The following is a 21975-nucleotide window of genomic DNA, read 5'->3' on the forward strand; positions in this document are numbered from 1 at the left end:
GACAGGCCGAACAGTCTGATGGTGGACTGATCGACTTCATTAGGCTTCAGTGCGCTATTGAATCTTCTTCACATCGGAATAAATGGTGTCACGTGATTGATGGCTTTGTTCATTCATATACAGTCATTGGGGGAATGATAATAGCAAGTAGAAGTAATCAACATTTTAAAATGAATATGTTTGGTAGACAGTTTCATTATTTGACCTCCCCACAGTTCTTTGAAAGAGGAAGTGTAAACTCTAACATGGTCTTTTAGAAAAGTATCTTGGCAGCATAGAGAAAATATTGCTGTAGTAATGCACATTTTCTGCAATTCTAGAAAATGTTTCATTGATCTGAGAGAAGATTTTGCAGTTCAATATATATATTTTATCTGTGCTTTCTATCTGGTTTTGGTCATTTAAGTTGACACTGAAAATGTTTTTCTATCCTGAAAATTACCACTTAGACGGCCCGCCCCCTAAAACAAATATACTGTAATGAGCTCCAATGACTGTAATTTTCTCCATATTAAAGGGATAGTTCGAGATGTTGGCAATGAAGCCATTTACAGTATCTATTTCCCTGTTCCTGTAGACTACAGTCATTGTTCTAATGCTAGTTAGCATTGGCTCGTGAAACTACCTGTAACTTCCTTCAGACTGGACGCAAAGACGTACACATTTGATCCACAATAGTATTCTGTTGCAGCTAGCGATATTCATAAAATAAAACTGAAAAAATATTTTTCAACCCAAAACAATTTGCAGACCACCCACAGTACCAACGCTGACCCCGGTTTGAAAACCCTTGACATAGAAAATGAACGTGATGAGACTGACAGCTTCTCTGAGCCAGGCGAATTCATTCATCAGAATTATTATAATGAATGTGGCAATTCAAACAAAGGTCAAACAAACAAAAATGCACATAGTTTTCTGTCATTTCAGCTGCTTGATGTGATTGTGTGCCAGCCTTAGTTGTCTAGCTAGCAAAGGAAAAGTAGCTAGCCTGCATAAAATATTGTTTTGTCTTCTTAGAACTCCTTATGTCCTTATGGATAGCAACCATGCCAGTAGAATTGACTACCAGCCGTTTGGCTAGCAATTTCAGAATCTTAGAACTAATTATTTGCTTTTGTCCGGACTATATCATAGCTCATTTAAATAACGTTTTTAATGAAAACATGTCGTTATCTCCTCTCACGTGATGGCGGCTATACATGTCGTCAGCTTGGAGAGAGAGAAGCTCTCAGGATTGCCACGTTACAATTACATGTTAGTCATTTAGCAGACGCTCTTATCCAGATGCATATATTTTCGTAGTGGTCCCCTGTTGGAAACAAACCAACAACCCTGGAGTTGCAAGCACCATGCTCTACCAAGTGAGCCACAGAACATTACTGGCTTCAGCCGCAGCTTTGGCGTTGAGGACGCCAGTCTTCTCGACCAGCTGGGCTGTGACTGTCCTTCTGGGATGGTAGCAAGGCCTTCTTGTTAAACCCGGGAGCAAATCAAATGGTATGTGTCACATGCTTCGTAAACAACAGGTGTAGACTAACAGTGAAATGCTTACTTATCGGGCCCCTCCCAACAATGCAGAGAGAAAAAGTAAAAAAATTATAGAAAGTTAAAAACAAAAGGAATAAATGCACCATTAGTCATGATAAATGACCTATATACAGTACCAGTACAGAGTCTTTGTGCAGCGGTACGAGGTAATTGAGTTCGATATGTACATACAGTGCTTTTGGAAAGTATTCAGACCTCTTGACTTTTACCAGTAGAGAGAATCTATGACTTGGGTTGCTGGAATCATTGACAATTTTTAGGACCTTCCTCTGACACCGCCTGGTTTAGAGGTCCGGGAAGGCAGGGAGCTCAGCCTCAGTGATGTACTGGGCCGTACGCACTACCCTCTGTGGCGGCTTGCGGTCAAAAGCCAAGTAGCTGCCATTCCAAGCGGTGATGCAGCCAGTCAAGATGCTCTCAATTGTGCAGCTGTATACATTTTTGAGGATCTGAGGACCCATGACATATCTTTTCAGTCTCCTGAGGGGGGAAAAGCGTCATCCTGCCTTCCTCACAACTGTGTTGGTGTGTGTTTGGACCATGTTAATTCCTTAGTGATGTGGACACAGAGGAACTTGAAGTTCTTGACAAGCTCTGCTCCAGCCCAGTCGATGTAGATGGTGGCGTGCTCGGTCTTCCATTTTCTGTAGTCCACGATCAGCTCATTTATCTTGTCGGCGTTGAGGAAAAGGTTGTTTTCCTTGCAGCACACTACCAGGTCACAGCGTCGTTGGTGATTGGGCCTAACACCATCGTGTCATCAGCAAACTTAATGATGGTTTTGGGGTCATGCGTGGCCAAGCAGTCATAGGTGAACAGGGAGTTCGGGAAAAGATTAAGCACGCACCCCTGAGGGGCCTCCGTGTTGAGGGTCAATGTGGCGGATGTGTTGTTGCTTACGCTCACCACTTGGGCAGAGGGATGTGTTCAGTCCCAGGGTCCTGAGCTTAGTGATGAGCTTGGAGGACAGTAGTTTCATGTTTTCATGTCACATGCACAAGTACAGTGAAATGCCTTTCTTGCAAACTCAAAACCCAACAATGCAATGATCAATAACAATATAATACTACAAGAAAATACTACCTAAATATGAAAAACACAATAAGTAAGTAAGCATACTATATACAGGGTCATTTCCAATACCATATTTACAATGTGCAGGGATTCTTTTTATTTGTTTTATTTCACCTTTATTTAACCAGGTAGGCTGGCTGAGAACACCTTTATTTAACCAGGTAGGCTAGTTGAGAACACCTTTATTTAACCAGGTAGGCTAGTTGAGAACACCTTTATTTAACCAGGTAGGCTAGTTGAGAACACCTTTATTTAACCAGGTAGGCTGGCTGAGAACACCTTTATTTAACCAGGTAGGCTGGTTGAGAACACCTTTATTTAACCAGGTAGGCCAGCTGAGAACACCTTTATTTAACCAGGTAGGCCAGCTGAGAACACCTTTATTTAACCAGGTAGGCCAGCTGAGAACACCTTTATTTAACCAGGTAGGCTGGTTGAGAACAAGTTCTCATTTGCAACTGCGACCTGGCCAAGATAAAGCAAAGCAGTTCGACACATACAACAACACAGAGTTACACATGGAGTAAACAAACATACAGTCAATAATACGGTAGAAAAATCTATATACAGCATATGCAAATGAGGTAGGATAAGAGAGGTAAAGGCAATAAATAGGCCGTGGTGGCAAAGTAATTACAATATAGCAATTAAACACTGGAATGGTAGAATGTGCAGAAGATGAGTGTGCAAGTAGAGATACATGTGGTGCAAAGGAGCAAAATAAATAAATAATTACAGTATGGGGATGAGGTAGATAGGATGGGCTATTTACAGATGAGCTATGTACAGGTGCAGTGATCTGTGAGCTGCTCTGATAGCTGGTGCTTAAAGCTAGTGAGCGAGGTAAGAGTCTCCAGCTTTAGTGATTTTTGCAGTTCATTCCAGTCACTGGCAGCAGAGAACTGTAAGGAGAGGCGGCCGAAGGAAGAATTGGCTTTGAGGGTGACCAGTGAGATATACCTGCTGGAGCGTGTGCTACGGGTGGGTGCTGCTATGGTGACCAGTGAGCTGAGACAAGGTGGGGCTTTACCTAGCAGAGACTTGCAGATGACCTGGAGCCAGTGGGTTTGGCGTTGAGTATGAAGCAAGCGCCAGCCAACAAGAGCGTACAGGTCGCAGTGGTGGGTAATATATGGGGCATTGGTGACAAAACGGATGGCACTGTGATAGACTGCATCCAATTTGTTGAGTAGAGTGTTAGAGGCTATTTTGTAAATGACATCGCCGAAGTCGAGGATCGGTAGGATAGTCAGTTTTACGAGGGTATGTTTGGCAGCATGAGTGAAGGATGCTTTGTTGCAGAATAGGAAGCTGATTCTAGATTTAATTTTGGATTGGAGATGTTTAATGTGAGTCTGGAAGGAGAGTTTACAGTCTAACCAGTCTACCTAGGTATTTGTAGTTGTCCACATAATCTAAGTCAGAACGGTGGGCAGGTGCGGGCAGCAATTGGTTGAAGAGCATGCATTTAGTTTTACTTGCATTTAAGAGCAGTTGGAGGCCACGGAAGGAGAGTTGTTGGCATTGAAGCTCATCTGGAGGACAGAGTCGAAAGCCTTGGCCAGGTCGATGAATACGGCTGCACAGTTAATGTCTCTTATCGATGGCGGTTATGATATCGATTAGGACCTTGAGCGTGGCTGAGGTGCTCGCATGACCAGCTCTGAAACCAGATTGCATAGCGGAGAAGGTACGGTGGGATTCGAAATGGTCGGTAATCTGTTCGTTAACTTGTCTTTCGAAGACCTTAGAAAGGCAGGGTAGAAGAGATGTAGGTCTGTAGCAGTTTGGGTCTAGAGTGTCTCCCCCTTTGAAGAGGGGGATGACCGCGGCAACTTTCCAATCTATGGGAATCTCAGACGATACGAAAGAGAGGTTGAACAGGTTGATACTGGAGTGATGGAGGTAGACATGTATCGGGGTAAGGTGACTAGGCAACAGGATATAAGATTAACAGAGTAGCAGCAGCAGCTTGTATGTGAGTGGGTGTGCGTGATTGTTGAGTCAGGATAAATGTACGTGCTTATTATTTGTGAGTGAGCAGATGATGGAGTGAGTGTGTGAGTGTGCATAGAGTCAGTGCAAAACTAAAACTAAAAGGTCAGTAAGGTCAACTCAGATAGTGTGTGTAGCGGTTCTGTTAGCAATTTATCAGTCTTATTGCTTGGGGTTAGAAGCTGTTCAAGAGCCTGTGGGTGACAGACTTGATGCACCGATACCACTTGCTGTGCGGAAGCAGAGAGAATAGTCTATGGCTTGGGTGGCTGGAGTCTTTAGCGATTTCCCAGGCCTTCCTACCACAGCACAGTGATTGCAGCCAGTCAAAATTCTCTCAATGGTGTAGAACGCCTTGAGAATTGTCAAGGCCCATGCCAAACCTTTTCAACATTCTGAAGGGAAGAGATGTTGTGCCTTCTTCTTGACTGTGTGTGTGTGTGTTTGGACCATTTTAAGTCTTTAGTGACTTGGACACCGAGGAACTTGAAGCTCTCGACCTGCTCCACTGTAGCCGATGTGGATAGAGGCGTGCCCGCCCACACCGTTCCCTGTCGTCCACGATCAGCTCTTTGGTCATACTGACGGTGAGGGAGAGGTTGTTGTTCTGGCACCACACTCCCATGTCACTGGCCTCCTCCCTGTAAACGAACTCATCGTCACCGGTGATCATGCCTACCACCGTCGTGTCATCAGCAAACTGGATGATGGTGTTGGAGTCATGCATGGCCATGCAGTTGTGGGTGAACAGAGAGTACAGGAGTGGACTAAGCACACACCCCCTGTGGGGCCCCTGTGTTGAGGTTCAGCGTGGTGGAGGTGATGTTGCCTACCCTCACCACCAGGGGGCGGCCCGTCAGGAAGTCCAGGATCCAGTTGCAGAGGGAGGTGTTTAGACCCCGTTTCCTAACCTTGGTGACGAGCTTGGAGGGGACAATGGTGTTGAACGCTGAGCTGTAGTCAATGAACAGCGTTCTCACATACAGTGCATTTGGAAAGTATTCAGACTTTCTCAAAAAAAATTACAGCCTTGCTACAGCCTTGTTCTAAAATTAATTAAATAAAAAATGAATCCTCATCAATCTACACACAGTACCCCGTAATGGCAAAGTGAAAATAGTTTTTTTGACATTTTTGGAAATGAGAAATAGCATATTTACATACAGTACCAGTCAAAAGTTTGGACACACCTACTCAGTCAAGTGGATGTATTTATTTTACTATTTTCTACATTGTAGAATAATAGTGAAGACATCTAAACTATGAAATAACTCATATGGAATCATGTAGTAACCAAAAAGTGTTAAACAAATCAAAATATATTTTATATTTGAGATCTTTCAAAGAGGCCACCTTTTGCCTTGATGACAGCTTTGCACACTCTTGGCATTCTCTCAACCAGCTCCACCTAGAATGCTTTTCCAACAGTGTTGAAGGAGTTCCCACATATGCTGAGCACTTGTTGGTCACTTTTCCTTCACTCTGCCATCCAACTCATCCCAAACCATCTCAATTGGATTGAAGCTGGGTGATTGTGGAGGCAAGGTCATCTGAATAAGCACTCCATCAATCTCTTTCTTCGCCAAATAGCCTTTGCACAGCCTGGAGGTGTGTTGGGTCATTGTCCTGTTGAAAACAAATGATAGTCATACTAAGCATTAACCAGATAGGATGGCGAACTGCTGCAGAATGCTGTGGTAGACATGCTGGTTAAGTGTGCCTTGAATTCTAAATAAATCACTGACAGTGTCACCAGCAAAGCACCCCCAAACTATCACACCTCCTCCTCCATGCTTCACAGTGGGAACCACACATGCAGAGATCATCCATTCACCTACTCTGCATCTCACACAGCTGTTGGAACCAAACTTTGGACTCAAAGGACAGACTTCCACCGGTCTAATGTCCATTGCCCGTGTCTCTTGGTCCAAGGAAGTCTCTTCTTCTTATTGGTGTCCTTAAAAGTGTTTTGATTGGAATCCACCTTTGGTAAATTTAATTGATTGGCACACATGTCTCTATATAAAGTCCCACAGTTGACAGTGCATGTCAGTGCAAAAACCAAGCCATAAGGTCAAAAGGAATTGTCCGTTGAGCTCCGAGACAGGATTGTGTCGAGGCAAAGATCTGGAGAAGGGTACCAAAACATTTCTGCAGCATTGAAGGTCCCCAAGGACACAGGAACCTCCATCATTCTTTAAAGGAATTAGTTTGAAACCATCAATACTCTTCCTAGAGCTGGCCACCCGGCCAAACTGAGCAAGCGGGGGAGAAAGGCCTTGGTCAGGGAGGTGACAAAGAACCCGATGGTCACTCCGACAGAGCTCCAGAGTTCTTCTGGGGAGATGGGAGAACCTTCCAGAAGGACAACCATCTCTGCAGTATTCCAGCAATCAGGCCGTTATGGCAGAGTGGCCAGACGGAAGCCACTCCTCAGTAAAAGGCACATGAAAGCCTGCATGGAGTTTGCCAAAAGGCACCTAAAGACTCCCAGACCATGAGAAACAAGATTTTCTGGTCTGATGAAAGCAACATTGAACTCTTTGGCCTGAATGCAAGGTCTGGAGGTCTGGAGGAAACCTTGCACCATCCCTACAGTGAAGCATGGTGGTGGCAGAATTATGCTGTGGGGATATTTTTCAGCGGCAGGGACTGGGAACTAGTCAGGATCAAGGGAAAGATGAAGGGAGCTAAGTACAGAGAGATCCTTGATGAAAACCTGCTTCAGAGCTCTCAGGACCTTAGACTCGGGCAAAGTGGCTTCGGGACAAGTCTCTGAATATCCTTGAGTGGCCCAGCCAGAGCGCGGACTTGAACCTGATCGAACATCTCTGGAGAGACCTGAAAATAGCTGTGCAGCAATGCCCCCCATCCAACCTTATAGAGCTTGAGAGGATCTGTACAGAATAATAGGGGAAACATACCAGATACAGGTTTGCCAATGTTGTAGCGTCATACCCAAGAAGACAGTTTTTACTCTGTCATTATGTGGTATTGTATGTAATTTGATGATAAAAAATAAACAATTTAATCCATTTTAGAATACGGCTAAGGTAACAAAATATTGAAAAAGTCAAGGGGTTTGAATACTTTCTGAATGCAACGTAGGTATTCCTCTTATCTAGGTGGGTGAGGGCAGTATGGAGTGCAATTGAGATTGTGTCATTTATGGATCTGTTGGGGGCGGTATGCAAATTGGAGTGGGTCTAGGGTGTCTGGGATGGTGGAGTTAATCTGTGCCATAACCAGCCTCTCAAAGCACTTCATGATTACATAAGTGAGTGCTACAGGGCGATAGTTCTTGTGGCAGGAAGCCTTAGAGTTCTTATGGGCAGGAATAATGGTGGTCATCGTAAAACACGTGGGGATTACAGTCTGGGACAGGGAGAGGTTGTTCTGCACATGCTCCGAGTATGCACCCCGGAATACCGTCTGGTCCCTTGGCCTTGCGGATGTTGACCTGATTAAAGACTTTTCTCACGTCGGCCTCGCAGAGCAAGATCACCCAATCCACACGGTCGGTGAGGGCCCTCACACCTGGCACGATCTTGTTGTTGTCAAAGCATGCATAAAATGCATGGAGTTCGTCTGGTAGAGAGGCATTGTTGGGCAGATCACGGTTGGGTCTTCATTTGCCATCCGTAAAGAGCCTGTGTAGTTTGATTCCACCTTATTCCTATATTGTCCTTTTGCACATTTGATGACTCTGCGGAAGTCATAGCGGGACTTCTTGTACTTATTCCTGTCCTCTGCCATAGCCTCGGGGTTGTCTACGATAGCTCTGTGTGCGGTAGCACTGTCCTTTAGTTTAGCGCCTACCTCTGTGTTAATCAAGGGCATTTGATTGGGGAAGCAGCGAACCCTCACCGTGGGGACAACATCGCCGATACATTTTCTAATGAAGCTAGTGACGGAGTTGGTTAGTGGAGTCTCAAAACATATTAAAATCAGAGCTAGCAAAGCTGCAGCATAATCTCTGATTCTGGTGACCATTTTCAACAGAGCAAGTCACGGATAACTTCCTGATTGAGTTTCTGCTTGTAAACAGGAAGCAGGAGTACGGAGTCATGATCTGATTTGCCGAATGGCGGACATGGGAAGAAAAAAAGCAGCCTCTGGATGTGGAGTTTCTTGCTTGTTTATAGCCTTGTACAATTCGTTAAGTGGCAGCTTGTTATTTTTCTTGTACTGAGGTGGAATGTATAGAACAGTCACGATAACAGCTGAAATCGGGAGGTAAAAGGGTCAGCATTTGACCATCAGGTATTCCAAGACAGGTGAACAGTGGGTGGGCACTTCCACCGCGCTGGAGTTAGCACACCAGTTGGTGTTGATGTAGAGGAAAACCCCTCCCCCTAGATGTCCCCGACTCCACTGTCTTGTCCGCCTGGTGAATGGAGAATCCATCGAGTTGGATAGCCATGGGGGGTATCTTGTCCGAGAGCCATGTTTCAGAAAAGCAGAGAATATTGCAGTTTTTAGAGTCCCGTCCGTCCGTCCATTTATGTTGACATATTCATGTTCCGGGAGCCATGTTTAATTGCAGTTGCCCATGACTCCCACCTAGGCTAATCAACCATCTTTATTAGACAAGTTTAAAATGGACTCTATTGGTCAAGTTTTTAAAAACGTATGCTGCGGTCTCAACTAACTGGGAAGGTGGTATTACCACATACGACAGGGAATAATCCACTTGAACGCCCCTCCAATTCGTAATTACAAGTGGGAAACACGTCTATAATGCCGTGTTCAAAACAACTGGCTACTTGGATCTTGGAACTCGGAAATCTCTGACTTCCTACTTCAGTGTGTTCAAGACAACTGGGAACTAGGGAAAAAAACTAGCTCTGACTGGGAAAATGTGTTTTGAGTTGTCATCAACGGATTTCGAGCTCCTTCATATTGAGCGGTCAACTCGGAATTCCAAGTTGGAAACTTGGCATCTTGCTAGAGCTCCGACTTTACAACCAGAAGATCACTGATGTCATGATTGTACCTTATATGTATTTTTTGAGTCCCCAGTTGTCTTGAAACCACCATCATTCCTGAGCAGAGTTCTCCCACATGCTGACCTCTGACGTCAACTACTAAGAAAATGATCTCAATAACAGCATTTTAGGCAGTTAAATGTACCAACAAAACATTATTTATTTAAAAAAATCTATTAATATGGTTTTTGAACACTATAATTTCTTTACAAGCATGATACTGTATTGCCATTAGCCAATCAATGTTTCTCAACTAGTTCAAGCACGTAAATACAGCCAACTGGTATTTACAAATGATTACCATCTCCTGTTGGTTATGAATGCAACATCATTGGTGCTTTTTTGCTCTGGCAATTCTGACATTTTGCAGTGATTTCCGTCCAATGTGTCACAAAATTGCATTGGTGAGGGAAAATTATGGCTTGATTGAAATTTTTGAAATGCGGTGATCAGACAGTAATATTGAAGTGATTTGATATTGGGCAGTTTTCATTTGAAAAAATCCCTGCCTGTGTAAGTGGGCGTTCCCTTTTTTATATGAGCATGCCAGGGATTGGGCGTTCCCATGTCCAGGCGTTGCTGACGCATACCAGATCTTAAAACACTTGGATCGTTAATTATCAGCTAAGAGCACACAACCATTGGTTGATGCATGCAACGTCTGAGCAGGGGGAACACGACCAAAATGGAGGAACCCTGAGCTCATGCGGGAAAGCATGCTCACGCGAGAGGGAACACCCACTTACAGACAGGAACCTTGATTTTAAATGGTAAACAACCATATTAAGCACATTTTTTTATCCACCATCTTTGGTATATACAACTCATTTGTCTATTGTATGTAAATTCCTGATGTAGTCACTCCCTGAAATGTATTGGGGGGAGGGGGGGGGGGGGATTCCATTGCTGAATATAATTTAATCTTCAGTTTACTGCTTTGTTCATTCACCTTGTTTTGAAAGTTACGTATCGAAAGCACTTTCTAGACTTAAGACACTTGCTGTAACATTAAAATAACCCTTTCAGGCCAAAACCATCGAGACACATTTATTTATAGAAATATCTGTCTGCCTTTATTGGAATGTGGGTAGGCGTTGAAATACACGAGATCCTCGACAGCAATGATGGTCTAACAGTCATTTCAATTTAACGGATAATACATTTAACTTTTTTGGTGAAGATACTGTATGATTCAGGGACTCATGGATTATTCCAAACCAATCCACGAAGCGACCACACAACAAAACTAGGGATGGTAAGACTACGTTATAGCTTGAGAGAATATAACCACTATCAATATTACATGCGTTATGGGTTCTTGTCCACCCCAAAAAAATATATATATACACTCAATAATATGAAATATAAACAAGCTATACCCTTGAACACACAGAGAAGTGCATCTGAAAAAAAAGAGCTATTGAGTAAATATAATCCAACTGTACTTAAAATTGCTGTATGTGTGGATACCATAGAAATAACAGGCACATACTTAATCATACAGGAGTTCACTTTATTATCCTGTTCTTACACATTACTGTGTCCACACAATTGCTCTGAAAATGCTTTTGGCTTTAAGACACAATTTCCTTCTATTTTACATAGATATTCACCCCCGTTTGTCAGCCTGATCGTTTGGTCTGCAGTTGATAAATGAGTCATTCTCCATAGGAATAGAATCTAGTCATTCTATTTCTATGTCATTCTCTTCCTGTATTTTGTCTGTAACCGCAGCCCTGGAAATAGGCTAGAATAAGCAGCGACCATAGTGCAGTAATGCAACTCTGCCTCTGTCCGTCCACTCCATTCCATTCTGCACCAACTGCAAGCTCCAGTGATAACTGAGGGAAGTTCTTTTTAAGACATGACCCCGAAGACAGGGTTATGGCGGCAGATGCTCGGTCCGATCTCCTCATAGTCTTTTTTGGTGTGGCACACTTGGTAAAATTCCGGCTGAGGAAAGAGTAGATATGACCGTTATTATTTGTTGGTGTACACTTTTCCTTTCAAGTTTCCAATTTTATATTCTAACCAAGGCTAACAAAGCCTCCAAGTGTCGGTCTTGAGCTTTTACATCAGTAGAATATATATTTCTGATAGTAACATGAGTTAACAGACAAAGACCCCTCTAAGTTTTAGAACTCACAGTTGATGCCAACATGGACCCGCCAAACCAAACAGCGTATCTCTGCATGTGGTGAGTGATGACTTGCACGTCGATGGGTTTGGGCTGGCAAAAGAACATGAAACATCGGTGTTATTTCCTCAATAATGACCTATGATTATGCTGGAAATGCAAAATATGACATCATTTTGAACATTTTAGGAGCCACAACACCCATAAAGATGTAGCATCCCTACAAGAGTGCTTCAGCTGACTAGGTCAAATGTAAATTGGTTCTCACCTTCAACTTGCCACCGCTCAGTTCCTCACTGAGTTTCAGTCTGCCGTCCACGGTCCTTTTCAGGTCCCTCTGCAGACGACGGCCAAAATCTCGGAACATAGTGGAGCCTCCAGAGAGCACAATGTTCTGCATAGCAACAGACAAGGAACCTTGAAATACTCCTGAATAGATCATTTAGAAAGTAAAACCAATTTCATCCTCGTAATTTCTGGATGGAGACGAGTCTCAGTATGTGGCATAAATTTATCGTTTTAATAAATCATGAGGGCTGCTTTTATATTGTCAAACACAACGTTCTTGTCGCCTGTCATGTGAATGAAATAAAACGAACTTGAACTCCACAGGCGTACCTTATAGAGGGGACGTCTGACGTCAATAGGGCAGTTCTGAATGACCTCATCAACAACCTCTGAGATGGGCTGGGTGAAGTCAGGGTTGGCAAACTGGGGGAGGAGAAAAGTATAATACAGTACAACCAATGTTATTAACAGAAATGTCAGTTATTTCTCTTTTTTTTTTAAACAACTAATTGACCTATGTCAGTTCAGTTCTCTCCTGGGAGCTCAATGCTGCACATTGCACAGTTTCTCTAGAAATAAATCAGATCTAGCCTGAACTGTGCAATGTAGTAGGGAGTTTCCAACAGGCCAATATTCCACATAGGTTAGCACATAAAAACATGGTAATTAACTACAATGACCATAAGCCATTGTGCATCTACTTGTCCAATCAGTTTACTTTATGCTTGCTACCGAACAGAGAAGAATGCGTGGTCGTGAAGTGATATAGAGAGCAGCTTTTACTTGGCGAGTTACACTTTATGACACCTGCTCTTCGAACATCTCATTCCAAGATCATAGGCATTAATATGGGGTTGGTCCACCCTTTGAGGCTATAACAACCTCCACTCTTCTGGGAATGCTTTCCACTAGATGTTGGAACATTGCTGCATGGTCTTGCTTCCATTTAGCCACAAGATCGTTAGTGAGGTCGGGCACTGATGTTGGGCGATTAGGCCTGGCATGCAGTCGGCGTTCCAATTCATCCCAATAGTGTTCGATAGGGTTGACGTCAGGGCTCTGTGCAGGCCAGTCAAGTTCTTCCACACAGATCTCAAAAAACAATTTCTGTATGCACCTTGCTTTGTGCACGGAGCTATTGTCATGCTGAAAACAGGAACGGGCCTTCCCCAAACTGTTGCCACGTTCTCCTGGCATCCGCCAAACCCAGATTTGTTTGTCGGTCTGCCAGATGGTGAAGTGTGATTCACTCCAGAGAACTAATTTTCCCTGCTCCAGAGTCCAATGGTGGCGAGCTATACACTACTCCAACAGACGCTTGGCATTGCGCATGGTGATCTTAGGCTTGTGTGCGGCTGCTTGGCCATCAAAACCCATTTCATGAAGCTCCCGACAAACAGTTATTGTGCTGACATTGCTTCTAGAGGCAATTTGGAACTCAGTAGTGGGTGTTGCAACCAAGGACAGATGATTTTTACGCGCATCAGCACATGGTGGTCCCGTTCTGTGAGCTTGTGTGGCCTACCACTTCACGGCTGAGACGTTGTTGCTCTTAGTAGTTTCCACTTCTCAATAACAGCGGTTACAGTTTACCGGCACAGCTCTAGCAGGGCAGACATTTGACGAACTGACATGTTGGGAAGGTGGCATCCTATGACGGTGCCACGTTGAAAGTCCGAGCTCTGCAGTAAGGCCATTCTACTGCCAATGTTTGTCTATGGAGATTGCATGGCTGTGTGCTCAATTTTATACACCTGTCAGCAACAGGTGTGGCTGAAATAGCAGAATCCACTAATTTGAAGGGGTGTCCACATACTATATATACAAAAGTATATCTCTACCTGTATATATATGATCTAAGTGATTGATAGTTGGTATTCAGCAGTCATTAAAATATGCCTAATTTACTTTGAAGAACTACAAAATAGTTATTTTGTCAGACAGCATGAGCATCAACTCTAAAGAGATGGTGACTTGGAATTAAATAATAAAGTCATCAAATAAAACAAATGTAATATTTTATTAAAGTAAAGTGAATAAATTATGGTTATAGGTGATAAGCAGTAATGGGCGGCCACTACCATCATGAGACTTTTATTAATTGTTTTATTCTGTGTTACAGTATTCAACCCACATACTGCACAATGGATTTAATGTTTAAAAATGATTTTCGAAACCAAAATATGTTTTAATAATCAAACCAAAAAGCACTAAAATCGCTCAGCACTAGATACATTACATAATACAAGCACAATAATATATATTGAAAATCAATGGGATCATACCTCTGGGTGGAAGAAGATCTCGGGGCCGAGGAAGCGCTCGTAGCCCACATCGATGGTGAACTCCTTCTTGCTGATGGAGTTGATCCCCGTGTACTGCTTGATCCACTTAGAGCCGTCCGTATCGTACTTGTTGAACTCTTTCACAAGGTCAGGGCAGACATAACTGAACCTTTCCTGGAACACAATATGGAATCGTTATCAATTGTAAGTCATAAACAAGTATACATAAGACACTGGGTAGATGCCAAAAAGTTAACAAGAAGGAGTCATGATCTGTGACTGTACATCTCTGGTCAATGGTGCAGCAATACTGACCTCTGCTGTTGAACCTGAGAAATGCTCACAAATAATACATGTATTAATTCCTTCGGTTTGTGTAGGGAACAAAAAGTTAGAAATGTGTAGGTACCTTGACGGCTTTGGCTGTTTCCAATGACTGCTCTGGTGGGATGCCCACCTCCCGCTCTCTCAGCAGCTGCTGGGTGAAGTAGGTGATGTCTCGACCAGCGATGGGGATGTGCTTTATACAGCTACCGATTACGTAGCCTTCTGCCTGGAAGAAAACAACACCAATCAACCACACAATCCATTATCGCTCATACAGGAATGTAATGCGTTACCATGTATGTGTTAGCAATAGTTGGAAGTTGGAAGTTTACATACACTTAGGTTTGAGTCATTAAAACTCATTTTTCAACCACTACACAAATTGTTTGTTAAACTATAGTTTTGGCAAGTTGGTTAGGACATCTACTTTGTGCATGACACATAATCTGTCTGTAAACAATTGTTTACAGACAGATTGTTTCACTGTATCACAATTCCAGTGGGTGAGAAGTTTACATGCACTAAGTTGACTGTGCCTTTAAACAGCTTGGAAAATTCCAGAAAATGATGTCATGGCTTTAGAAGCTTCTGATAGGCTAATTGACATAATTTGAGTCAATTGGAGGTGTACCTGTGGATGTATTTCAAAGCCTACCTTCAAACTCAGTGCCTCTTAGCTTGACATCATGGGAAAATCAAAAGAAATCAGCCAAGACTTCAGGAAAAAAAAAATCTGGTTCATCCTTGGGAGCAATTTCCAAACACCTGAAGGTACCACGTTCATCTGTACAAACAATAGTACGCAAGTATAAACACCATGGTACCACAAAGCCATCATACCGCTCAGGAAGGAGACTCATTAGGTCTCCTAGAGACTAATGTACTTGGTGCAAAAAGTGAAAATCAATCCCAGAACAAGAGCAAAGGACCTTGTGAAGATGCTGGAGAAAACCGGTAAAAAAGCATCTATACCACAGTAAAATTAGTCCTATATCGACATAACCTGAAAGGACGCTCAGCAAGGAAGAAGCCACTGCTCCAAAACCGCCATAAAATAAATTTAAAAAAGACTACGGTTTGCAACCGCACATGGGCACAAAGACCATACTTTTTGGAGAAATGTCCTCTGATCTGATGAAACAAAAATAGAACTGTTTGGCCATAATGACCATCGTTATGTTTGGAGGAAAAAGGGGGAGGCTTGCAAGCCGAAGAACACCATCCAAACCGTGAAGCATGGGGGTGGCAGCATCATGTTGTGGGGGTGCTTTGCTGCAGGAGGGACTGGTGCACTTCTCACAAAATAGAAGGCATCATGAAGCAGGAAAATGACATCAGTTAAACATCTCAACATCTCAAGACATCAGTTAAAGTTTGGTCGCAAATGGGTCTTCCAAATGGACAATGACCCCAAGCATACTTCCAAAGTTGTGGCAAAATGGCTTAAGGACAACAAAGTCAAGGTATTGGAGTGGCCATCACAAAGTCCTGACCTCATTCCTATAGAAAACTTGTGAGCAGAACTGAAAAAGTGTGTGTGATCAAGGAGGCCTACACACCTGACTCAGTTACACCAGCTCTGTCAGGAGGAATGGGCCAAAATTCACCCAACTTAATGTTTGACCCAATTTAAAGGCAATGCTACCAAATACTAATTGAGTGTATGTAAACTTCTGACCCACTGGGAATGTGATGAAAGATATGCAAGCTGAAATAAATCATTCTCTACTATTATTCTGACATTTCATTCTTAAAATAAAGTGGTGATCCTAACTGACCTAAAAACAGGGAATTTTTATGAGGATTAAATGTCAGGAATTGTGAAAAACTGAGTTTAAATGTATTTGGCTAAGGTATTTAAACTTCCGACTTCAACTGTAGGTCGAATACAGCCGAGTAGTGTTCAGTAGGGCACACTGTTCCAAACTTTTGCAACAGATTAAGAAAATGTGTTCTTGTTGGACAAGTTCAGGAAGTTCCTCCCCATTTCACTTTTCTTCAAAACATTTGCTACCTACTAAACATGACCCAGTTCTAGTAAAGACTACATGGAATGATGATCGAAGGCATGTACCCACCACTGGGATGACGTGGGTGACCCCATCACCGCTATCAATCACCGTCCCTGTCAGTGTCCTCTCGCCCACTTGTCTGGAGGTCCATGAGGCTGCCAGCGCCAGGACCGCCTGACAAGGAAAACACAGACCGTGTCACTTTCCACTAATGATTACAACATGTATTCAAAGAGTCTCAGATCAGGAGTGCTAATCTAGGATCAGTTTAGCCTTTTAGATCACAATCAATAAGATTACATATAGTCAGTGGGGAGATCTGGTCCTAGATCAGCATTCCTACTCCTGTTTTGAAAAGGGTCCCAGAACTGAGATCCACCCAGAGGTTTCGCGGACACCTCATGGACACCCTAATTTTCTCTGTGAAGTGTATTGAGAGTTGTGATAATGCATTCGAAATCATGTTTGACTTGACCATGAAGAGGTACAGGGAAGAGATTATATAGAACCAACATAGAACGTAGAGAGGATTTACCTGTACAGCGATGTAAAGACCTGGAACATTGAAGGACTCAAACATAATCTCTGCTGTGTACTCTCTGTTTTCAGGGGTATTCAGAGGGGGCTCTGTCTGTGGAGAAGAAAAGTACAAATCCCATAGGTTCCTGCTACTAGGTAGCATAATTTCCACACTAATGTGCATGTTATGAACGTACCAAGAGGAAGTAGTGGTCCTCGGGCTCTGCCCTCAGATACTTGAAGATGACCTGTTCCATGAACCTCTCCATGAGATCCCAGTCTTCCACGATCCCATGACGAATGGGCCACTGTAACAAGGGGAACAACCACACACACACACCATTATTTTTTCAGTTCTACTCAGTTCTAACAGGCATTCCGCATGACTTTACATTTACATAGCAATCTACAGTTGAAACAATAAAGCAAACTCTCCCGACAGTTTCGGTAAAAATCTGACTAATGGGGTGAAGAAATTTAACCACTCTAAAATGCATAGATAGAGATATGGTTGCAAGGACTGACCATCCAACATAGTAGGTTTCACCATGTTTTGTTTACAAACATTGGAGTAAAAACAAGATTATATTTCTGTTCTGATGGGATATGCCAGTTGAACCAAGCTTATGAGGAAGTTATAAATTCATTATATTAATTACTTTAGAATATAAGTCCAAAAATGTATGTAGAGCCTGCAGGTTAGCCTTTAAGTAGACCTCCCATCACTGGAAAATGCAATATACCTTTGTTGCATAATTTGGTTTGTCTATTGCCTCGTCACCGATGTAAAAGTCCAGATCGTCCACCCCCTTCGTCATCCTGCGCTGGGCTTGGTCTCCAACCTTGGCCGACTCTTTGATGGCAATACCTGAAGTTTAGGAAGATTCAACACCATCAATCCTTAGTACCAGCCTAGATATGGCTTGGACATTGTTGATTGAAACATCATGACTTTAATTATATGACACATGCATTTGTTTTCAACCGATTTAAAACTTGACATGTAACAAATGGAATACCTCCCAAATTAAATGTTAGAGGTTTACATCTTGTAAATAGGTGGAGGGGATTTGTTATGTGGAATTTCATGGTTTTTTTATTATTTGAATGTGGCACATGAATTGCATCATTCAAGTCACAAGTGTCCTAAAGTTGGTTTATTGAACCCCTTGCCACTGAAAGTCTCCCTCTGAGTAGTCAGCAACAGGTGAGAACGGACACCCTCTGAGCGAGTTGGTAGGGGCGAGGGAGGGGTTTGGAATTCACCGTAAAATAGCTAGAGAAATATTTACTTTACTTTGACGTTTTTGCAGAGGAGCTTTTAGTCGCACAGACAAAGGGGTGTTACATCTAGCTAAGGTGTTTGGTGCAGTATTTCTCAAGTAAAACATTTTTGTGAACCAATTACACCCCTTTGTCTGAATTTATGTTTTTTTACGCACCAACTAAGCTTCTGGGAGAGAGCCACCGTTCTCTTTCGATTTGAAAATACATTAGACACAGGACATTCTAAATCAGCAGGTTTTGCATGGACGGAGTTACGGCTTGTCTGGTGACATCACGAGATGTTAAATAGTTAATAGAACAAAAGAGTTCCAAACCACTTTGCCAATAACAGCTAGTTTTCAGTTGTTCCAACCCTGCTCAGACTACACCCAAACAGTCCTAGCAAAATTATTGCTTGAGAATTATAATATTTTGCTTAAAATACATTTGTTTCTTTTTTACTATTTTTATGTTAAACTATTACAGTAAGGTACTTAATTGTACCCAGAAATGATTTGATGTTGACATAAAAACAGCTGCATTGGGCCTTTAACTATCTGCATAATGTGACTTCATTGAAAAAGTTGATCACTTTGGTTTATGTACGTGTGGCCCGGGCCATAAAATGTATGCACGCATGACTGCAAGTCGATTTTGATAAAAGTGTCTGCTAAATGGCATACATTATATATTATTATAATGTCGGACGATGAACATTGTTCCCTCAACTACTTCCTTGTAGCCTCTAAATGTGTAGGCCTACTTGTCATCCATCCAGGCTTCTAAACGTGCACATGTCATCTATCTACTGGCTACTTCAAGTCCTTAGCAAGCCTTAGCAAGTTTGTCCGTTATTCTAGTCAGCAGGGGCACAAGGGGACTTCTGCTATGGAGCCATAACACTGAATATAGGCTGGACTAGCTTCCTTTCAAGCTGTGTCTGGACAGTTTCAAGTACTGAAAACAAGTGAATAGGCTAAGATCATTGAAAATTGATAAATACAAACCATTTTTGTCTCTGAATAACTAGTCTATGGTGCCTCTAACAAGCTAGCATTGCCATTTAGGGTCCACTGGATGACTCATTGCTAGAGGAAGGCGGCCAACTCAAACTTTGTGGTTTTACAATTTTGTTGAATTAGGTGTGTTCGCCTACTTCCATTGAGCACTCCAATCAGATAAGAAAAACAGGAAGGACCGATACCAAAATGCTTTCAGCAGATTCATTTAACTAATGACCATACAGTATGTCCGCCTTATGAGTTAGGCTCCATTATTTGGCTTATAGACCAAGGATTTTCTGTTTAAATGGCGAATTGGCTCTGGAAGCCAAAACAACCAAATACTCCATCTAAACGTGAATCGATTCTCAATTGCGGTATGGTTCTAAAAACATAAATCCCTCTACTTTCATATCACATCAAAATGCAGGATGCACACTGTTTTAACACAGCTGCAGCTGACCATATTTATCAGTGACAAAACATTTGTGGCGACCGTCTTCCGTTTACACACAAGTGTTCGGGAGAAGCAGATAGTTATTTAGCACAGGTAGCCCACTCTTTATTCTCTGTTTTCCATAAACAAGCGCTGTAACATGGAAATATGGCCGTGTGGGAACCCTAACCCTATTTTATTTCATTATTATTTCTCGCTGATATAAAATATAAAAGGTCCTTATGCTGCCAAAACCGTACTGCAAGCGATGCGTGTTAATGTTCAGACCGAGCTTCGCGGTTCTTAACAAAACTCCTCAGTACAGAAGACACCTTCGTCCAATGACCCGTGTAATGGAAAGGAACTGATAGTCATGATCAAGGGCTACATATGAATGGGCATAGTACATTATCATTAGAAGACTGTATGACAGCGTTTCCCAAACTCGGTCCTCGGGACCCCAAGGGGTGTTTTTTGTGCCCTAACACTACACAGGTGATTCAAATTATCAAAGCTTGATGATCAGTTGATTATTTGAATCAGCTGTTTAGTGCTAGGGCAAAAACCAAAACATGCACCGAGTTCGGAACCGATGCTGTGTTACACAGAAATACTTACATGAAGGAACAATAAACTGTGGCTCCGTGTTTCCAGCATATCCAATCTTTGTGTACCTACAACAAATGCATTGCATGAGAAAGTTCAGTGGGTTATATAGATCATAATGGTGTCCGAACAGAGCAAGATTCAGTTGGTGGTAACCGAAAACTCATCTAAAGGGTGGCATGACTGTCTATGGACTATGCCAGTTATACGCTTCCACAAGTTAAAACATACATTTTACGTAGACTACAGTAACAGATTAAAGTCAATGCATACTGCTAATATAACTTCTAACGAGTGGGGGACACTGATGGAAATTAGCTACTAGCAAGCTATCTTCTTGAACCTAAAATGGTTAACTAACTAGTTTGCTGGCTAGATTAAACGAAATGAAGCAAATAAAGGTTGTTGCTGACTAGCTAGCTGTCTTGATTTTACTTTGCACGCCCAACGTGTATGCCATGTCTGGGTGCATCTAGCTAAAGCCAATAAATTAGTTATCTAGCTAATCAATTATTAGCATTAGCACATGCTACTTACCCTGTGCCACAGTCAACTACACAAGCCGGTAGACGTCCAGCCATGTTTCCTTAAATATCTACTGCAGAATTCAATGGTGAATTGCTGCTATATTCCAAATGGTACTTATAAAAAGGAAAGTCGTTTGTTTTGGGTAGAGGGATAACCATTTATTTAGCTAGCTAGTTTAGAGGCGGAACCCTGAACCCGCAGAGTGAAGTTACTTCCGCAATCACATGATGCGGAAGTTTAAAGCGGCTGACGAGACGCTGATCATAACGTTTGTTAAAGCATTTCTAATATCGCACATTATCAGAGGGGTAAGTACATGTACACGTTCTAATTGCATGTAAAACATATGAAACAATTATTCTCTATAATGTAACGGTATTATTTATAGTAGCAACTGTTCAGTCAATTCATGGACATGATTCTGTGACTGCTGATGAGGGTAGTAGACTATCTGAATAGAATATCTTCTTTGAACATTGCATGACGCTATTGAAATACATTACATTTAAAAGCATTGTATCAATGCGTTAGATGGACCTTTTGGGTGAACATGAAAACCAAGATCTCTTCTCTCTATCCTATGTAAATTGTTCAATAGTCTATTGGTCAAATTGGGAGATTCAAGAAGTATACTGCATGAGTGATCAGTTTCACCCAAGACCATCTCTCAAAAGTTTCCATTTTCAGAGCTATGTGTTCCTCGAAGCTATAGGCTAGTGCAGCACCCCCAAAAAACATCTCCAGCGACCTGCTCTGCTTAAAGATGATATCATTGATTTACCTCCCATCAACCAACCAAGGAGGATTGTATTCCCTTTCACCATGACCACATGGAAGGCCACTGATAAAGAAGATATATTAGCTGAGAGAGCTCTGGGGCTGAGAGCTGGATCCATCATGGAGGGCCATCTAGCGGCTAGACTTGATCCAGTACCTGAGTTTTATAGAACATTGCCTTATTT

General features: G+C 42.4%; 1 protein-coding gene across 1 annotated transcript; it reads right to left on the minus strand.

The window, feature by feature from the left end:
• Positions 1-10641: 10641 nt before the first annotated feature.
• Positions 10642-21235, minus strand: LOC109890614 (actin-related protein 3). The gene is made up of 12 exons (XM_020482562.2): positions 21023-21235; positions 20498-20553; positions 17920-18044; positions 17374-17484; positions 17193-17288; positions 16724-16831; positions 14728-14871; positions 14319-14492; positions 12364-12456; positions 12014-12139; positions 11755-11838; positions 10642-11561 (listed from the first exon to the last, which is right to left on the minus strand). The coding sequence occupies exons 1-12, from the start codon at positions 21064-21066 to the stop codon at positions 11466-11468; spliced, it is 1257 nt and encodes a 418-aa protein (XP_020338151.1). The 5' UTR covers positions 21067-21235; the 3' UTR covers positions 10642-11465.
• Between the last annotated feature and the right edge of the window lie 740 nt (positions 21236-21975).

The sequence above is a fragment of the Oncorhynchus kisutch genome, linkage group LG5 (genome assembly GCF_002021735.2).
Source record: "Oncorhynchus kisutch isolate 150728-3 linkage group LG5, Okis_V2, whole genome shotgun sequence".
NCBI classification, from domain to species: domain Eukaryota; kingdom Metazoa; phylum Chordata; class Actinopteri; order Salmoniformes; family Salmonidae; genus Oncorhynchus; species Oncorhynchus kisutch.